This window comes from Crotalus tigris, unplaced genomic scaffold, assembly GCF_016545835.1.
Source record: "Crotalus tigris isolate CLP2741 ecotype Arizona unplaced genomic scaffold, ASM1654583v1 scf7180000017536.10889498, whole genome shotgun sequence".
Taxonomy (NCBI): Eukaryota; Metazoa; Chordata; class Lepidosauria; order Squamata; family Viperidae; genus Crotalus; species Crotalus tigris.
Window position 1 is genome coordinate 2233264 of NW_024096460.1, and position 20793 is coordinate 2254056.

At 37.3% G+C, this 20793-nt stretch overlaps 1 protein-coding gene across 6 annotated transcripts in view; it reads left to right on the forward strand.

Moving 5' to 3' along the window:
- Window positions 1–20793, forward strand: part of GRK5 (G protein-coupled receptor kinase 5) — a 192902-nt gene that overhangs the window by 19067 nt on the left and 153042 nt on the right. For all 6 annotated transcript variants that reach the window (XR_005559577.1, XM_039364298.1, XM_039363505.1 and 3 more), the window contains 2 exons: window positions 403–485; window positions 742–1075. Coding sequence is in view for 4 of the 6 variants with exons in the window: in XM_039364298.1 (XP_039220232.1) it covers window positions 1024–1075 (52 nt within the window). In the remaining 2 variants the exon portion in view is untranslated. The remainder of the gene's footprint in view (window positions 1–402; window positions 486–741; window positions 1076–20793) is intronic.

Genomic DNA, 20793 nt, shown 5'->3' on the forward strand with positions numbered 1-20793 from the left:
GTGTTGTTTGAATGCAGCAGAGTATAAATTTAACCAATTAAAAAATGTAGCCATATAGACTAAGCTTGTAGATCAACAAGTCCTATTTTTCTAAAACCATAGTAGAGCTCAGGATGCTAAAACGATTCACAGGCATTCTGCCTACTTCATTTGGCTTCCATGTAATTTATTTTCGTTGCTCGCTTAACAGAAACTTGTGCACATAGAAACATAACAGCATTTGAGGAACTGTCAAAATGTTTTCATGAGTAGTTTATTTCATTAAACCAAAGCAGCAGATTGATAGGCTTGGAACGGATTTATGAATCATGATGGTCTTTCCTCCGTTCAACCGTAAGAATTATAATTAAAAAAAAACAACACTCCAGACTTATTTCCGCTTCCCTTTATACTCTACCCCAGGAGAGCATCAGAAAGCCTGATCGGCATCCAAGTGCTCACCGCCCGACCGTCTGCATGTCCCATGCAAGGAACGGATGCTGGCGGTAAGCCCCTCGCCTCACACACACACACCCAGCTTCCCCCCCCCCCCAAAAAAAAACTACGTCTCCCGACACGCTCAGCCCAGCGCTCTGAGGAACGAGCCAGCTGTTGAGCATGGCGCCTGCGCAATGCTGCGGAACCCGCTTCATAGTACCACACCCCCGCGGAGGGAGGGAGAGAAGCCCGCCCATCTGAAAACCTTCCCAGCAGAGGAGGGGTGAGAGGGTGGGCTTTTCCTTTTTTGCTTTTTACATGTAGGCGCCGAGAATGGAGTAAGCGAGGTCCGCGTAAGCGAAGGGTCGAAAGAGTTTCGGGCTGGAGGAAAGAGAGGGAGGAAGCAGGCGGGCAAGCCAGCCAGCCAGCCAGCCAGCGGTGGTTCTTTCTCAAGGAAGGACCTCGACGGAGGAAGCCAGAGAAAGCAGCGCAAGAATGCACTAAAGGCAAGGGGATTGCTGCTGCGCTGCCGTAGTCAAGACACTAAGCCCGAGTGCCTCCTGAAGCTCCCCATCCTCCGCTGCGGCGTCCTGACCGAGCTTGTCAATGGAGCTGGAGAATATAGTGGCCAACACGGTTTTGCTCAAAGCCAGAGAAGGTAAGGTCGCTCGGCGCGAAGCATCTCCCTCGCTTTCCTCCCCCCTGCCTGTCGCATTTAGACCTGTGCGGAGCAATGCCAAGCGGCGGAGGCGGGAAGGTGATGGTGAAGAGAAGGAGGCATCCTCCGGTACTTGAGCGTGTCGTGGTTTAACCTCCTCTGGATCCGAGCTTTGGGGGAGAACGCGGCGCTTCCAGCCCTGGGCTTTTGAGAGAAGCGGAGCACGCGTTCGCTTAAACCGGGCTGGGAGAAGTGGTTCTTTTCAAGATGCAGTTGCAACACCAGCCCAACTCTCGGTCTCTTTCCCTCCTCCCGCCTCGCCTCTCAAATGTGCGGGGTTTCGCCATGTATTGTTTGGAAAAGGTCAGCGGCGAAGGCTCGCTTCCACGGGCAGCACGTCTTTGCAAATCCGACCAAAGTAGTTCGGGCACCCGATCGGGATCGCCTCAAATGGCACGAGGGGTGTGTGTGTGTGTGCCAAAAGCCCAGAGCTTTGGAGGGGGTCTTTCGCTTTTAAACCAATGTCATAAACACGTCATTGAACCTGGCGGAAAAGAAGGGGAGAGAGAGAGCGCGATTCAAATGTAGCGAGGGCGGAAGGCAATTACCGTACCTTGCAAACTGCATATGAAAAACCTAACCACCACCACCCCGTCCTCCTCCCCCCCCCCCGCCGCCCGCAGCTGTACGATAAAGCCACCAGTTAAAGGATGGGGAAATCTGTTTTTGCATAAGATCCTGGAGTTTGGTGCTGTGTGTGCATATTTGCAAAATCGAACATGTATGGGGCGTACTTGGAGCGGGGAGAGGGGAGCTGCGATCTTGCTGTCAGCCCTGAGTGATTAGCGGAATTATGGCCATTCCGAACTTCCATCCGTGTCACGAGCGATTCTGAATCGGTTTTTACAACCTTTGGTCGCCTGGGTGAAGAAAAGGGTTTCTTTGCTTCAATGACTGGATATCTTCTGTTTCCTTCCTTGCTTTCCCCGGCTCTTCCTGAACCTCTCCGAGGAGGATATGGGGCTTTGCTGAAAGGTCGCTACCTCTGAAAAGCTTAGCTCCTGAGCGCGCAGCTTGCAGTATTTGGAGGGAGCCTTTCCATTCACTGCATTTGATGAATGAAAAAGAAAAATCTCCTAGCTGGCATCACAGGTTCCTATAATCTCTTGTGGCTGTGCTTGGATGTCTTCGGTTAGCAAATGCTAGGAAATTGGGGAGGGGGAGGAGGGGGCTGGCTGGGATGAGCAATTGCATCTGCTTCCAGGAAAGCTGTCCTTTTGAGGCATTTGTTTCCCCTTCTGCGATATCCACTATGTCCTTTAATCAAGTGGTGGGTGGGGTACTTAAAGTCAGCCTCCCCCCTTTTATCTTTCCTTGGCACAGTTTTTTTAAAAAAAAATATCACCTATCTATTTAAAAATACACGCTAATGGTCATTCAGCTGAAGATTCTCAGATCTAATTTGCCTCAAGTGAATAAGAAAGGTGTGATAGAAGGCTGCCTCAGAAAGCCTTTTAAGTGTTACTGAAGTAGTAGTAGAATTAATACACATTCAACTTATATAAATTCGAGAAAACCGCTTCTGATGTTTTATGTGGCTGTGTCTCAGAAGGACCCTATCTAATAAAGTAATTGATCATCCAGTGAACATAGTCATTATGTAATAACCCAGACGATACTTATAAAATTAATTCTTGGGTATAAAAACAAAAAAAGGTGAGGTCATATGCCATGGGAGAAAGGTATGAGAACAATTTGCTTTACTTGAGAAGAGAATTTGATAATTGTTTCCTACAAGATCTCCATCTTCCACGCATCCTTACATATTGATTAAAGCTTTCAGTCCAATGTTTCTATATACTTGAATTGAGGATTAAAAATAAATAAGTCTCATCTCAGCCCTAATGGATCTCTAAAATCAGACCATTTAGTATTTTTAAGCAAGGAAATCTAGTTGCTGATTGAATGCTGAGAAAAGTGGTCACAGAACATCTGTGAGGAGCCACCTTGTGGCAGAACATTATTAGGTATCTTATGGCTTGAGAAAAACTTCCAAACCTTATTACCGGTATGTAATGTATAAGTTTTATGTTTCTATGTGGGAAAAAAAGATGACTGTTATATGGTTGAGAATTTAAATATTGTTTTCTTTATATTTATATAAAAATGTAAAGAAAACAATGCATGTCTTTAATATGTAAGGATAATTTAAGTAACTGGGTGATCCTCATACAGAATTTTTATTTTATTTTTTTTATCTGATTACTAGATCAAGATTTTTCATTCTTTTTTCAGATTGCAGAATCTGCTTTTTTTAAAAAAAAAAAAATTCCCGGTCCCCCCCCCCCCAATCTTATAGCAATGTTTTAATGGTAGAAAATTGGCTGTATTCAAGTGATTTATTTCCTTCCTTCCTTCCTTCCTTCCTTCCTTCCTTCCTTCCTTCCTTCCTTCCTTCCTTCCTTCCTTCCTAAAACAGAATAACAAAGAAACTGGTCTGCTCAAGCAAGCAAAGCCCCATTGCGGGATGCAGGCAGCACACGAAACCATGTCCCCTCCAGTCCACAGAAAAACCTCTCTCTATGGAACCAGTCCCTGGTGCTCAAAAGGTTGGGGAATTCTTTTCTAGTCCAACCCACTGCTTAGGCAGGAAACTCTATACCATTTCAGACAAATGGTTGTCCAGTCTCTTCTTAAAAACTTCCAGTGTTGGAGCATTCACAACTTCTGGAGGCAGGTTGTTCCACTGATTAATTATTCTAATTGTCAGGACATTTCTTCTTAGTTTAGGTTGCTTCTCTCCTTGATTAGTTTCCATCCATTGCTTCTTGTCCTGCCTTTAGGTGTTTTGGAGAATAGCTTGACTCCTCTTCTTTATGGCAACCCCAGAGATATTGGAACACTGCTATCATGTCACCCCTAGTCCTTTTTTCTTCATTAAACTAGACATATCCAATTCCTGCAACCGTTCTTTATATGTTTTAGCCTCCAGTTCCCTAATCATCTTTGTTGCTCTTCTCTGCACTCTTTCTAGAGTCTCAACATCTTTTTTTCATCGTGCCAACCAAAACTGGATGCAGTATCTTTCCTTCCTTCCTTCCTTCCTTCCTTCCTTCCTTCCTTCCTTCCTTCCTTCCTTCCGTCCGTCCTGTAGATCCTTAGGATTCCCTAGAATACAGTTTGAAAAACCTGTGCTAGACAATGTGTGAAGTGAAGCTTATAAGCTAAGGGGTTTTGGTTATAGACTCATGGTTTATGTTATCTGTTGTAATAAAACTTCAAAAACAATTCACCCAGGATATTTTTTCCTGTATATTATGATTTCTAAAAACATGCTGTTTTGATAATCCTTATGCTTGAGACATTCTTCACGTGTTTTGCCATGTGAGGACATTTCATGTTTTTCTTTCCAGAAGACATACGGGGCTGTGTAATGAAAATGCAGTGTCTGAATTGGCTCTTGTTGTTGGCTATACCGATTATGAATTTAGATCCTGTGACTTGTCAAACCATCTTCAGAGATTACACGTTTCTTTGATTCTCTTTTGCATTAATTTATTTATGCAAGATTTCTGGGCTCTGAGGTTGGAGTCTTGGATATAATTTTTTTATGCATATAGTATTAGTGCAATCATTACAAAGGAGGATTACCAGGAGTGCGTGGAGCAGAACTTGATATATGTAGTAATGAATGGGTACACTTTATCTTGTTCTATTATTCCATTTATACAAAATTATACTGATGACAAATGTTCATAGGATTTCTATGCCAAGTTGTTTAGAATGTACTGAGCAGTCATTTTTCCACTTTCAGGAAAAGAATCATTATTTACTCCTCGCCTGATCTTTTTAATCTGAATTATATGGTTTGAACTGTTCCCCCCCCATATTTAATTTCATTTTATTGTTTTGGTTTGCTTGGTAGTTGTTCTGAGAATCCTATGTATAGAAATGTAGGATGGAAATATATTGATAAACATTTCATTCCATAAGGAATAGAGCTTCACTGACAGAGATTGTTTTACTGTTTATGGGATTGGAACATTTTTAGTAGATTATAATTCAACATATCTAGAAGGTAACAAGGAGAACACTGGATTCAATGGTTGTAGTATACTTCTATCTTTAAAAGGTGGGTCTTTCAGTTTAAAGTTGATTTCCCAATGAATTTCATAGCAATTCAAGACATAGGGTAATAAATATTTATCTTTGCCATCATGTTAGGTTATATGTCAAAAGCTGTTTGGTGAAATTTTTAAATTTCTTGTTTAATGTAGATCTTCTTTGGATATTGTCTAAAATGTTCAAAATTTCCAAAGAGCAGTGTTTTTTTTCTAAAAAAAAAAAAAAAAAAAGGTGCCGGAACTCACACATACAACTTGCCTTGCCTATCCTACAAGGTTCCATCCAAAAAAGGTCCCGGAACTCCGTTCTGGTCGTTTCTATAAGAAAAAAAGCCCTGCCAAAGAGTATTTAGGACGTAAATCAGTCACCATAGCACCTACTACACAGTGGTAGATTGGTACTTTGGTTCTTTTTTTAGAATTTATGTTTTTGATATAAACTACTGGGAATTTATTTTTTTAGTATGGTGGTATCTAAATATAATAAAATAACCAGTGGATCTAATACTAAAACAACCTGTGGATCTCCAGATGTCTCTCAGTTGATAGTCACGATATATTTGCAGAACAGCAGGTTCAGAAAGGAAATATAGAAAAGTGCATTTTAGTTAGTACTTTTTAAAAAAATCAGTTCATGGAATGGTACTGTAATTATGAACTGCATTCTTATGCAAATCTTTTGAACACAGGAACATTTCAGTTTCCAGCTGTTTTTATCATATGATAGTTTGTTGAACATTTAGCTATAATTTGAAAGTAATAAACATTTCAAGCACAGTATATATAGGATAGAAAAACTATAATAATAGCATATAGTGTGTTTTAAAGAAATAAGACAAAAACTAAAACAACTGTAACAAGAACTAACATTTAGCGTACAGAGAGGGAAATATGGAGATAAGAAAAAGACACAGCCAAAAATGCAGAAAAAAGAGAAAATCCAAATAAATTATTTCCAGTTTTCTTTTATAATAGTTATAGGTAAAAATGTAAATTAACTTCTTTTTTATGATTATATAATTACTTACATTTTTCTATAATCTATTTCTTTTAATCATCAGAATCATATATCATACCTTCTTTTTTTCCTGTTTCCTGTAAAAAATCAATAATAAAAACACTCAGTTTTAAGCTTAGGCAATATATTTTCTTTAACAAAGCTGTCAAGTTGGCTATCTTCATCATCCGTTCCTATATTGTATCTATAATTGAATCTTTCCACCTTGTGCAAATAATGATCTCGCTGCAGTTATCATATATAAAATGAAAGTTCCGTGATTTTATTTCAACTGTTTCTTGATCAGGGTTAAAATCATCTATATTTTACGTTTTTTTGTTTCCACACAGCATGATAAAATGTCATCTCTTGTTGATTACATTTCCAGCATAAATTTGAAGTACCTTATATATTCTAGACAATTTTTAGTGATATATATCACCAATACATCATTTTATAAAAATTCTCTTTAAAAATATAACTGTATATTTCAGTTCTTACAACCATATATTTTTCCACTTTTCCATTTGTATAAGAAAAAAATATCCATTTTTCATACTTGTTCTTCTGTTTTAAATTTCAGTAAAAATGTATACATTTTGGCAATAACACATTCATCATCTATACACAGTTCTGTTTCAAATTCAATCTTACACAGTTAAATATCGGGGGGAAATTACCTACTTCAAATCTTTCTAATACTGTACATAAGAAAACCATTGACATGTGTATCCTGTGCTGCCACCAACTCTTCCCTTGATTTTATTTTACATTCTGGTATATCAGTAAGGTGACCAACCGTCCTCCTTTTGGGAGGACAGTTCTCCTTTTTTGAGTTCTATCCTCCCTCAAAAAGTGTCCTCCTAAATGTCCTCCTTTTCCATAAACTGTCCTCCTTTTGGGAGGACAGTCCTCCTTTTGGGAGTTCTGTCCTCCCTTGAAATGTCCTCCTAAATGTCCTCTTTTTCTATATTTGAAGACTTACCTGCAGGACTTTTTTTTCCTCATAGAACGCTCAGAAGGCGTTCCAGAATCTTTTTTTGATTCTTTTCCCAACTTTTGCCTGAGCTGTGCTACTCCCCCTATTGGCTTTCGAAAGCCAATGAGAATTGCTGCTGAGCGCGCCAAAACACCCAGGTGGCAAACTTTGCATGTCAAGTTGCAGGAACTTTGCACCCCTCACTGCTACCCAACTACACCATCTCTTACTTAGTTCTGCAGATAGCTGGAGGAGACTGGAACGGTAAGTTTCTCTTGATCTTCCCTGTTTGGTTCTACACGGGGATGCACAGAGTAGGCGGTGGTGCTGGGGGTGGCTGCAGGGCTGGAGCCAGTGCAGCTGGTGCTTTGCAAGCCGCGGGGCCAGCTCTACGGGGATGTGCAGGGTGGGCAGTGGTGCTGGGGGGACAGCTGCAGAGCCGGAGCAGCTGGTGCTTTGCCTTTGCGAGCCGTGGGGCTGGCTCTACGGGGATGCGCAGGGTGGGCGGTGGTGCTGGGGGGGCGGCTCAGGGCCGGAACTGGCTTGGCTGGTGCTTTTCGAGCCACGGGGCCGGCTCTTCATGGCAGGGCAGCGGTGCTGGCAGGGAGGCCTGGGCCTTCCATGGGCCGCGCCAGCTGGTGGTCTACGCAGTGCTGACCTGCGCTGTCACCACCTCACCCTGCGCATCTATGTGGCCATCCTGGAGCGCCTGGCTCACAACACCTGCCTCCGCTGCCCACCCCCGCACAGTCCAGCTGTGTAGATTTTTGGACAAGTGAGAAATCGAGATTGAATGTTGATACTCTAGCTGCAGCACTTGCCGTAAAATTCAATATGAAGGATATTTCTTGTTCAGATATTTTCAATATATTGTTAGAAGATGATACATTGACAAAAAATATTCATTCAATGGAAAAGTACTCATTTAAATAATTAATAGGCATGTAAGCATAATTACAATATAAAATGTTATTGTTACAAATATTTTTTTTTTTATTGAAATTTTTCAAAAGTTTTACAAATAAGAATCCACCCCCCCCTCCCCAACCACCCCACCCCCCCCCCCCGACTTCCCAGAACTGAATATAGGATTATTTAACAAATATTTTAAAAATAACATTTGCAATTTATAAAATAATTAATAATAATAATAAAAATCACAGTAATAATATATATAATAATAATATACATAACATAAACTTTAAAATGAATAATATATACTAAAAAAAAAAAAAAGAAATAAGAAAAGAAGAGAGAGAGAGAAAGAAGAAAGAAGAAAGTAGACGAAGAATAAAGCATATATATATATAAAAAAAAAAAAATATATGAATAATAATACGTAAAAAATGTATATATATAAAAAAGAAAAAGAAGAAAGAAAGAAAGAAAAAACAATCATTACAAATTATAAAAAGGCTAAATAATATTTTTCCATATCCAAATTATGTTGTATAAAATTTATCCATTTTTCCCATACCGCAAAAAATTTTTCTTGAGATTGCTCCTTTAAGAAAGCCGAAATCTTTGCCATTTCTGCCAAATACGAAACTTTATGAAACCATTCTTGTAAAGTAGGCAAAGATTCCTTCTTCCAATATTGTCCTATTAACAACCTAGCGGCTGTAATCAAATTTAACATCAATATAACCTCCTTAGCATCACAGTCAATAACAATACCTAGTAAAAATAATTGCGGAGTAAATTTTACCCTCCTTTTAAAAATTCTTTGAATATTCCACCATATCTTAATCCAAAAAGCTTTTATATGCTTACACGTCCACCAAATATGGTAATAGGTAGCATCCAAATATCCACATCTCCAGCATTTCGGCTGTAGATTAGGGTACATAATGGACATTTTCTTTGGGTCAAGGTGCCATCTATAAAACATCTTATAAAAATTCTCTCTTAAATTTTGCGCTTGTGTGAATTTAACATTTCTTATCCAAATAAGTTCCCAAGTATCCATTGAAATCGTTTCACCAATATTCTGTGCCCATTTAATCATACAATCTTTAACTAGTTCAGGTTCTGAATCTAATTCCACTAAAACCCCATAAACTCTCTTAATATGGGTTGGCCTTTGATCTCTTACTTGTTTTAAAAAAATTTCATCTTCTCTAAGCCAGCCCGTTTTACAATCCATCTTCCATCTATCCACTATTTGTCTATATTGGAACCATGAATAAGTTAAATTTTCATGTGTTAATTCTTCCAAAGATTTTAACTGCCAGTCTTGGCCATCCCATCTTAGTAACTGTACGTAAGAGACCTTGTCCATATTTACCCCTTTCCTTATACCTTCTATGGCATGCCGAGGTATAGCCCATAATGGTATTTTGAAGTCACTTTTATAATACTTTCTCCACACTCTTAGCAAAGAGTTTCTTATAATATGAGACTTAAAAACCCAATCCACTTTTTTATTAAATATTAAGTAGGCATGCCATCCAAAAAGTAGGTCCCAGCCTTCCAAATGAAGTATTTCTGTATTTGTTAAATTCACCCAGTCGCTAATCAATGTCAATACTACAGCATCATAATACAATTTCATATTTGGTACCTTGAGTCCACCTCTCTCACGAAAATCTTGCATTATTTTAAGTTTCACCCTTGGTTTTTTCCCTGCCCAAACAAATTTATTAATACCTTTTTGCCATTCATCTAAATTACGTTCGTTCTTTAAAATAGGTAACATTTGAAACAAAAAAATAAACTTTGGCAGGACATTCATTTTAATAACTGCAATTCTGCCCATAAGGGATAACTGTAAATTATTCCAGTTTTTTAAATCCTTCTGTACCTCCATCCACAGCTTTTCATAATTATTTTTATACAATTTTACATTAGAAGCAGATAATGTAACCCCCAAATATTTTACCTTATCAACGATTTCAAAGTCTGTTAAGTTAACTAAAGCCTGTTTATCACCATTAGTCATATTTTTAGCTAATATTTTGGTCTTATTATTATTAATTTTAAAGCCAGAAACACGTCCATATTGTTGAATCAATTGTAATAATTTCACCACCGAAGAAACAGGTTGAGACAAAGTAACAACCAAGTCATCTGCAAAGGCTCTTAATTTATATTCTTTTTTATTAATTTCTATTCCTTTTATTTCTTGAGACTCCCGAATTTTAATCAACAAAATTTCCAGTGTTAAAACAAACAATAACGGAGACAACGGGCATCCCTGTCTTGTTCCTTTTTCTATTACAAAAGCCTCTGACAAACCCCCATTTACAATAATTTGAGCAGTCTGTTTTTGATATATATTGGATAATACTTGTAATATATTTTGTCCAAAATTCATCTCCTTGATTAAACACAGCATAAACTGCCAATTCACTTGGTCAAAGGCTTTTTCAGCATCCAAAAATATCAGGCCTGCAGAGACTTGGTTATTCTTTTCTAAATACTCTAATAAATTAATAATTTGTCTAACGTTATTCTTCATATACCTTCCAGTTATAAAACCCGATTGATCCCTATGTATAAACTGCTGCAAGATCCCCATAAGCCTGTTAGCTAAAATTTTTGCAAAAATTTTATAATCCACATTTAAAAGAGATATAGGCCTATAATTTTTAGGCAAAGTAAGATCTTGACTATCTTTTGGAATCAATGATATAAATGCATTACGCCAGGATGGAGGGATCTCTAACCCCTGTAATAAATTATTAAACAGTTCACACAACGGTTGAATCATCTCTTCTACTAAAGCTTTATAATAAATAGATGTCAACCCATCCGTACCCGGCGCTTTGCCCAATTTCAGTTGTTTAATAGCTGTAACAATTTCTTCCTTAGTAATTAAACCGTTAATCTTTTTTTCCTGATCTTCTGTTAATTTAGGAAAGTTAACTTTGCCTAAATAATTATTTATATCTGTAATTTGAATATTAGTACCCTTATATAATTTTTGATAGTATTCTAAAAAAGATTTCTTAATCAATTCTTTCTGATAAACCAATTTACCATTATAATTTATTTTATCTATATTCCTCTGTTTCTGTTTTTTTCTTAACTGATAAGCCAACCATCTCCCTGGTTTATTAGCATTACAAAATGTATTTTGTTTCATAAATAGCAAATTAGTTGCAGCTTGATCAGCCATCAGCATGTTAAATTGTGTTTTTAACAATTTTAAAGCTCCTTTAACCTTTTCATCTAAGGGATTTGAAATTAAAAGTTTCTCTTTTAATTTAATCTCCTCTTCCAAGTCTTTCCGTTTCTGAGTCTGTTTCTGTCTATGCAAATTATTCATTTTTATCAAAATACCACGCATAAAAGCTTTACTTGCATCCCAGACCATTGAGATTGATGTTCCCTTGTTCATATTTAAAGTAAAATATTCCTTTAAACATTCCTTTAATTTATGAACATTTTTTTCTTGTTTAAATAAATTCTCATTCACCCTCCAGGATCTCCTATCTTCCTTCTCTACAAACAGTTCCATCCAAACTGGACTATGATCGGACAATGTCCTAGGAAAAATTTTTACATTCTTCACCCTGTTGTATAAATCTGTTGTGATCAAAAAGAAATCAATTCTTGAGAAAGATTGGTGTCTATCTGAGAAAAACGTAAAATCCTTTTCTTCTTGATTACGTTCACGCCAATAGTCTCTCAATTCCCAATCTTCTTTCATATCAAAAAAGGCTTTAGGTAATTTAGCCTGTTTAAAAAAGGTAGAAGAGCCTTTTTTGTCCATTTGTATATCTAAGACACCATTCCAGTCTCCCATTAAAATCACAGATCTATAGTCCAACAAAGTTATTTTCTGATGTAGTAACCTATAAAATTGCTCCTGTTGCTGGTTTGGTGCATACAACCCCACAATAAGAATTTTCTTGCCATATAAACCAAGTTCAAGCATAACATATCTTCCGTAAGGATCTGATTCTAACAAGGTAGCAGATAAATTCTGTTTAACATAGATTACCACACCCCCTTTCTTCCCAGGGGCGGGAGATACAAAATGAGATCCCAAGCGAGGATTATTTAAATATTTTTGATCTTTAGCTGTAATATGAGTTTCTTGCAAGCAAATAATATCATTGTTATGTTGTTTCAAATAGTGGTAAATTTTTTTTCTCTTTTGAGGAATGTTTAATCCATTAACATTCCAGGACAGGAGCTTTGCCATCTCCCTTGGCCTTCAGCCTGGAGAAGATCCGCTCAAATTCTGCTGCTGATGAATATGTAGCAGAGCTTTTGGGTCTTGCTCCTCCCACCGGCACTGAAGCAATTTGCTGAGTAGATTCTTCAATTTCTTTTTCTTTTTCTTTTTTCTGTTGTTCTTTTTCTTTACGTTTATGTGCTGCACGGGTCATTCTCTGTTCTTTAACCTCTGGTTGAGACATCCATACCACCTGTCCAGCAGTCATCATCCCTGTACCTTCAGATTTCTGTTCCATCTCTTTGTCACTCAAGACTTTATGCATCATGGGCAAAGGAGAGCCTGCTCCCAGGACCGTTTTATAAAATTCCTTAGCTTTAGCAACTGTATTAAGTCTATAACGTGTCCCCGCATGGCTCAAAACAATGCCCATCGGAATCTCCCATCTAAATGGCATTTGTCTTGCTTTAAGTTCATTTGCTAAAAAAGCAAAATCTTTTCTGCTTCTTAAAATTTTAGGTGGAATTTCCTTTAAAATAATAATATCTTGGGCAGCAATCTGAAATCTTTTATTATAAAAAATTTGTAGAATCTGATTTCGCAGAGACTTCTTAGCAAAATATATCACCACATCTCTAGGCAAATTCCTCTGTTTTGCAATCCAAGAATTAACTCTATAAATTCTTTCCACATCCCCACGTAACTCTTCTTTATCAATATTCAAAATAACAGCCAAGTCATTAATCACCATTTCCATCAAATCTTGAGTTTTATCTTCTTTCAGACCCCTTATTCTCAAAGCATATTCCATCTGTCTATACTGGAACATAAGAATATCATCTTGTGAAGTCTCCACTTTTTTCTCCATATCTTGAAATTTATAATCCAAAAGTTCAACTGTTTCTTCAATTTCCTCTACTCTGGAGTCCAGCTTCACAACCACTGAGGCCATTCCAGATAGAGCTAGAAGTATATCATCCCTCAAAATAGCATTATTCTGTTCTAAAAGCTCCTTCATCTCTTTCTTCATTTCCTCCTTAGTTTCAGATTTATTCTGGTCCAAAAGTTGTTTCATTTCCTCCCTAAACTGTGAGACGGCACTTACCATTATTTCTTTAATGTCTTGTGCTGATGTGCCAGATGGGGGAGGTGAAGGTGGAGTGGATTTAGGTTGCTGCACTGAGGGTATTATTTTAAGTTGTTGTTGCACAGTAGAAGTAGCAGGAGAAGAAGTTACTTTAGAAGCTGCAGTAGCTGGTTGTCGTTTTGAAGCCATTTTAATTTATCTTCCTTTCTTCTTAAAAATACCAATAAAAATAAGTAATCCAAAAAAAAATTAAAAATAAGATAAAATAGAATAAAATAAGATCAATCTAAAAGTCCCCAAGAATAAAAAAGTAAAAAAGTAAAAAAAAAGCAGTATTAAACAACAATTCAGCCGATCCGTCTTTTAAAGGAAAAAACTTTCAAAACGCCATTTTACTTTCACTCTCACTTTTCCGCCCGAAAAAAAAAGAGAAAGCTCAAAAAAATAAAAAAAAAATCAACACATACTAAATAAACTAAATAAACTAAAAAAAAATAAAATAAAGCTAAACTATAAATAAAATCCTTTAAACAGTTCTGTCCGGTTTAAGATTACTCACGGTTTCTTTAAGTACGGAGATGGTAGCGGCGTCTCGCTTTGTTTCCGAAGAAACAAAGACAGCTGAGAGGCGGAGAAGGCAATGAACTCCGAGGGAACCCTCTTTCTACCCCCCTAAAAATAAAAATCCAGGGAGAGTTAAGAGGTTCTACCTCTATTCATGCGATCTCTACCCCTTCCCTTCGCCCGGGAAGGGGATTGCGAGCCGCGGGCCAGCTGGTAAACGCTGTGCTCCGCGGATCTGACACCTTCTCAGGAGGACGGCTACAAAGTAGCCGCCATCTCCACCGCTTTAACCACCGGAAGAAGTGTCCTTGTTACAAATATTTTTATTATGCATTGATCATATAGTGTATTCTGTATTATTGTTGCAATAAATACAATGTTTCTTTTATTTACGATATTTTTTTCTTCAATTTATTCGTGTCCTCCTTTTTGTTGTAAAAAAGTTGGTCACCTTAATATCAGAGTTAGTTAATCATTTATGTTTACTTATCATTTCTCTTCTATAAAATGCTTCTTGTGTTGAGAGCCACAAAGGTATTTTCAGGCACAACCTGGATTTATATCTATTCCATATTGTCAATATCGCATTCTAACAAAATTATTTTTGAAGTTACATTAACCCTAGTTTGCCATAACATATGTATCCATGTCACCCTTAAGTCCTTCTAACTCCAAAAGCCTTCCATTTCTCACCAGTATCTATTCTTCCATCCAAACTATCAATCTGCAAAGTATACTTTCAAATCAAGTAAACCCAATCCTCCTCTTTCTTTTACACCTTGTAAAATATTTAACTTGTTTCTTTAAAATATTTAACTTGCTACACAAATTTAGATATATCTTTGTGCCATTGTTGGCAGTGATACACTGCACACATATATAAAAGCTCAGTTATAGACGTCAAAACAGATATAATAGTGTGTTATAGATATAAATGATTGAATATATACACTGTGTGTAGAAAGCCCTAGATTCACTTTGTGATGCTTCCAAGGAGGGCTGTGACATATTCTTGCCCAACATTTTTGAGATTGGCTGCTGGTCAGTGTAGATCAGTGATGGCGAACCTTTTAGAGACCGAGTGCCCAAACTGCAACCCCAAACCCACTTATGCATTGTCGGGTGCCGGGGTAGGTGTGGCCCATTGGTTGGGCGTGGCTGCGGTGGTAATGGCAAACTGGGTGGGACTAAAAAGTTCAATCAATCAATTCCAACTTTGCAAGATTTTTTTTTCCTGCGAGAAGTTGAAATTGACTGATTGAACCTTTTTTTTTTTTTTTGCACATGGCGATGAAGGCCTAAAGCGAAAAAGTTTTATAAAACCCAGATGAAGGCCTAGGACTGGGGCAGTGGCACGCGTGCCCACAGAGAGGGCTCTGAGTGCCACCTCTGGCACTTGTGCCATTTTTTCGCCACCACTGGTGTAGATAATACTTAGCAACATCAACCAATTATTTGGACAAATCAGCTGCCTTTGTTTCTATCGTTAACTTTTGAAAAATATGCATGAATAAGCTAACTAATTTTTCAAACACGCACAAACTCCAAACTACCTTATGAACACTACTATAAAAACAAAGTTTGCCTCCTGTGTAAATCATCTTATTTTTAAGAATCTTGGCCTCATTTATCAGAATTTAAAGCAAAATGCTTTTATTTCAAGCTCCAGCATTTGCAGCTAAATATAATTTGGAATGCTATGTAGCCATACTATACCCGGCCAGCAAAAATCTGGATTATCACTGAATATCAGCAAAGAGATACAAAAAAAAGCCCCTAACTTTTTGCTTCCATCTAGTGGTTGTCTGGGTTTTTGCAACTCAATTAGGAACTGCCTAATTCTATGAACATTAGCTTTCAAAAAAAGATATTTGGTATTTTGAATACCAAAGAAAAAAATAATTGATAGAAGGAATCAGTTCAGAATTCTAATTTGAGAAACAAGTACTCAGGCTCAAATTATTGTAAACACATTATGCCAATAACTCACAGTCAAGGAAAGTCTATAATGCTGGAAAAGGTGGAAAGAAAGAGGGGAAGAGGACAACTAGGGGCAAGGTGGATGATGCACTTCATTGCAGCAGTGGTGGGGGCACTATTGGAAGTCCTAAAGGGCCAGTTCATCCTGGAAAATGTGTGTCCCAAAGGTGTTTTCTTTCAACTATGACCTGGACGACTGAGAATCTCCATAGACGCCTATCTGTGTGGTCGCTAAGATTCAGAACTGACACATAATCGAAAAAAATCACTCAACATATCTTTAAAATGATATACTGCACACATATATAAAAGCTGAGTTATAGGTATTAAGAAGAATGAAACCAAGTTATGTAAAAAGATTTTAGAAGTCCAGTGTTCTAAAATGCACTTGTGTAGACACTTAAGATAACTCGTTGTTTAGAGGCCATCGTGATTGAAAAATGAGTGCTGTAGTTCTGACACAGGTTTTATACTATTTCTGAGAAATAGATTAGAAGATAGACGGGAAGATTCATCTTTTCAATTTTTGCTTCTGCTTTCCAGCTTAAATACAGTAGCTAAATACAGAGCACAGTAGCTTAAATACAGAACTAAATAACTGGAGAAAATTCTTTGTAAATTTGAAATAAATAAACCTATTTAACTTACTCCCATTGCGAACAGGATTTTTTATATAACTAACCTTTATTGATCTATTAGAATTATAAGAAAATGCATAGTTTATAAAATATTATTTGAACACAATTACAGGAAAGAAATAGCAATGTCTTTACTGTCCAAATTTCATTTTGAAATCCTTCTACAACAATTCTCTTGTTTTAAGTTTAGCAGCCAACTGCAGAAGACCAATCTGCATGCCACTGATAGATCCCAGGACATCTCAAAATAGATTTGGGCCAGATTTTTGGAGTTCTTGTTTTGGATGAAATATGAGACAAAATTAGGAGGTATTGATCATACTGTGTCTATTTCAGTGACATACCACCAGCCACACCCCTTATGGCTCAGAAGCAGGCGGAAACAAGGAAATATGGTCTGCAGATTGAAAACTGTTGTCTACTCCTATGCTCAACCAAAATGTAGATTTTAGCTTAGCATGTCCTGTGAATTTGTCCACCAGAGTTTATGGTTTGATGCATATGAATCTAGCCCTTGTGCTTTCTTCTCAAGCCATAATTAAATAAAACATGACCCAGTGCAATTTGTAAGCCTGTTTAACAATAAACTTTACTAGTGTTTTCTGGAATGTAAGCTGTGAGTAGTCATTATTGGCAGTGTTTACTCTCAATAATTGAAGAAACTGAAAGCAGTTTCCATTACAGCTTCTGAAACAAAATACAGCTTTAGTAGAATGGTTTTAAACTTCATCTAATGGGAAAGATATAAGATCAGTTTTCTTGTACTTAAACTATCAAGCTTATTTGTCTTCATTTGTCAAAAGCTGATATCTGTCCATATGTTAAGTTCTATTAGCTTAAGGATCAAGAGATTGTGCATCATGTACAAATATCCTATCCATGATGTAATATAAGAGGTGAAATGCATGTAATGTATTCATGTCTATACAACTATCCAACTGTTAATTCTCCAATAACTGGATCCAAAATTCCAAGGAAACATTGATGTAGTGTCAATAACATAAGGAATAAAAATAAAATATCAGTATGAATGATTTGACATTGACTCAGTGAACTTGTTTATGGTAAACTTTTCTAATAAAATATTTTTAAAACTTTGTATTTTGACTATAGTTTTCAGGAGGATAACCTCACAATTCTTTTGCTATCATTTGAAGAAGAGGACTGTAAGTTATGAAAGCATATGCTGTACTTAATCATCAGAGGCTCTCTCAACTGTCTTGATTTATCTATACTTCTCCATAAGAAGTGAAAACGAATTGGAGTGTTGTGTATAAGGTTTATCATGTGGCACAAGGCTTGCAGTCCCAGGACCACTTAACACCAAATCCACGGATATGGTTTCCTGGCATTTCCAGCCAAAAACTTTTAACAAAACGTTTGATTTAGCTGAAGAGAAAATAATAGAACACATGATGAAAGAATAACCGTGATAGGGTTTATTATAATTAAACATAATTGAAATACATTTAGTTCTTGCCCCTGGCTTTATCTGCAACTTTCCCTACCTGCTTTTTAATGAACAAGAAAAGCTAGGGGGAAAAAATAAAACATTTGTGATCTAGTGCTTCTGTTTTCTGAAGGAAGATTTCATCACTCCATCCTGGCCAAGATGTTACATCAGAGCAGGATGCAGAATTTCTGCAATCTTTTTTTAAAGTCAGTGCCTTTAGCATGTTCTTTACAGGATTGTGTGGTTTAAGTAGAAGAGCTGCCGCCTTCTAAAGCTGTGTGTTCATTGGATGATGGTTCTGCAAGACTTTGCATGGCTAAAAGGGAAGCCAGACCTGCACAGGAAAGGAGAATTTGCAAGTACTCTATTTCAACCATATATCTCTGTAGAACTACATTCTTGCGCTTCAAGGGGTTATAAAGCAAGCAGAATTCCATGGAAAGGGACTATCAAATCCAGACATGGTAGTCTGTATAGATCATCAGTGCTGGCTTCCAGTCTTATCTAGCATTTGTTTGGGCAGACTTCCTGAGTGTTCTGTGTTAATAGCAAGTTTTAGTTTTTAAAGAATCATAATATATAGAAATAGATGAATGTATTCTTGGTCCGGATACATTGCGCTATATATGGAAACTGGTGGATCCAAGAGATTTACCTGACTCCCTTTTGTGCTACCTCCTCCAGCCAAAGACTACATTTTTGTTTCCTGCGATTTGGAGCTGAGAAATAATTTTAAAAATGCTTATCCATTCTGGAAAGAATTTTCAGCTGTATGAAAGTATTCTATTTTCCTCAATGTTGTGCTTCTAAATTTGTTATAGTATAATACTCATCACTTTTGCAATATAAATGGAGATTAAGTGATTGAAACCATTTAGAAGATGCTATCCTTTAATTTTAATTCTAGTACATTTATGAGTGCAGCAAAATCCTTGCTTGCCAGTCAGTCTCTTTAAGTCCAACTCATCTCACAGGTTAGCTGTTCTGGAAGGAGGAAGGAGTATTAGGTATGCTCACCCTCCTGAGTTATTTATAAAATTGATAAAGGTGGGAAATAAATAAAACATGCGTATCACTTTACTGATGTTCTTCAATATTGAAAGGTTTGTACAAGAAGGATTTGTCACATGCTAATGGCAAAAGTGAAAATTTCAAGAATTGAAATTTGCCAGCAGTTATTGTCCTGCTATGAAATTAAAGGTAATTTCTTCACACCACCATTGTGTGACCGCTTGTCATTGTGACAGCTGATGAAACAGGCTCATTATTTTGATGCACAAACAAAGCGCCAAGGGCAGTTCAGAAATAAACCTCCATTTGGTTATCAATGACAGACACTCGCAGAGACAGAACTTTTATTATACACATTAGAAAACTACAACATTACATTACTTTTCGACATAATCGCCACCTCTTACAAGGTTTGAAATTCCTTAGGAGTAGTCGCTCGGCACCAAATCTGGGCTATGGAGGTTGATCAAAAACATCCCAACAGAACTGCTTCAAAAGTTCTTGGGTGCATCTAGCGGTGTGCGGGCGAGCGTTATCGTGAACCAACACCACACCGGAAGTGGTGCCATAGAAAATCCCACCAAATGTGAAGATGCCAAAGAAGTTCATGGAGCCTGGTTCGACCATCAGTTCAGAAGTCTACTGTGAAACATTACGAAAACTCAGATGAGCCATCCATAACAAGCATCGGGGCATGCTGACTTGCGGTGTGGTGCTAGTTCACTAGACAACTCAAGAACTTTTGAAGCAGTTCTGTTGGGATATTTTTGATCACACACATAGCCTAGATTTGGTGCCGAGCAACTACTCTTAAGGAATTTCAAACCTTATAAGGCGTTATGACAAGTGCCTCAATTTGAATGGCAAAAAGTAATGTAATGTAGTTTTCTAATGTGTATAATAAAAATTCTGTATATGCAAGTATCTGTCATTGATAACCAAAAGAGGTTTATTTCCTAATTGCCCTTGTATCATCACAAAGCTTTACGTGCAAGGAAAAAATGTCCTACAGCTTAGTTTCCCTGTGGCAGAAAAATGTATGTTTATAGGGTTTTTTTAATGCAAATTGTGTTATTCAAATAAATTTCCTTGAACTTGGTATCACTATCGGCACAGAGCACTGTGCTACAATATGACAACAATACACCTTGTACTTCCTGAGCTATCCAAGAGGCAATTGCGAAGTGAGACCATTTTACTTCAGCTGCATACAGTCCTTGGTGCCATGTGACTAACTTTTTCTAAAATTGAAGAAACACCTTCATGAACATCTGCTTGACTGAAAGGCATTTGAGGACCTGGTTGAAGAGACAAAATGTAAAATGACTTTGTGGTGGCTTGAAGAAGCTAGTTGGCAGAAGTATAGCTAGTGGTGGTGATTATGTGAAAAAATACAGGTAAACAAAAGAACTCATTTTGAAGCTTTGTATATGTGTGTTTCATTATTTAAAATATAACTCTATGTAACCTAAAATATGGGGGTGGAGATATTACTTGTCATGCAACCCTTGTAACAATCCATGAATTCCACGGCTTTACCACTTCATTCCAAAAAGGCTAAGCAGGAACAGCAGCTGATTGAAAATATGACTGTTTTTATCTGATGTAGTGGCAACTCTTTCTAAATTTGGCTTTATCTGTTTTGCACACAAACAGAACATGAGCAATTAGCCAACAAGCTTTGCAGCTGCAAAACATCCTCTGTCCATGTGGAAAAGTCTATTAATGCATGAGCAACTGGAACTAATTAAACTCATTCT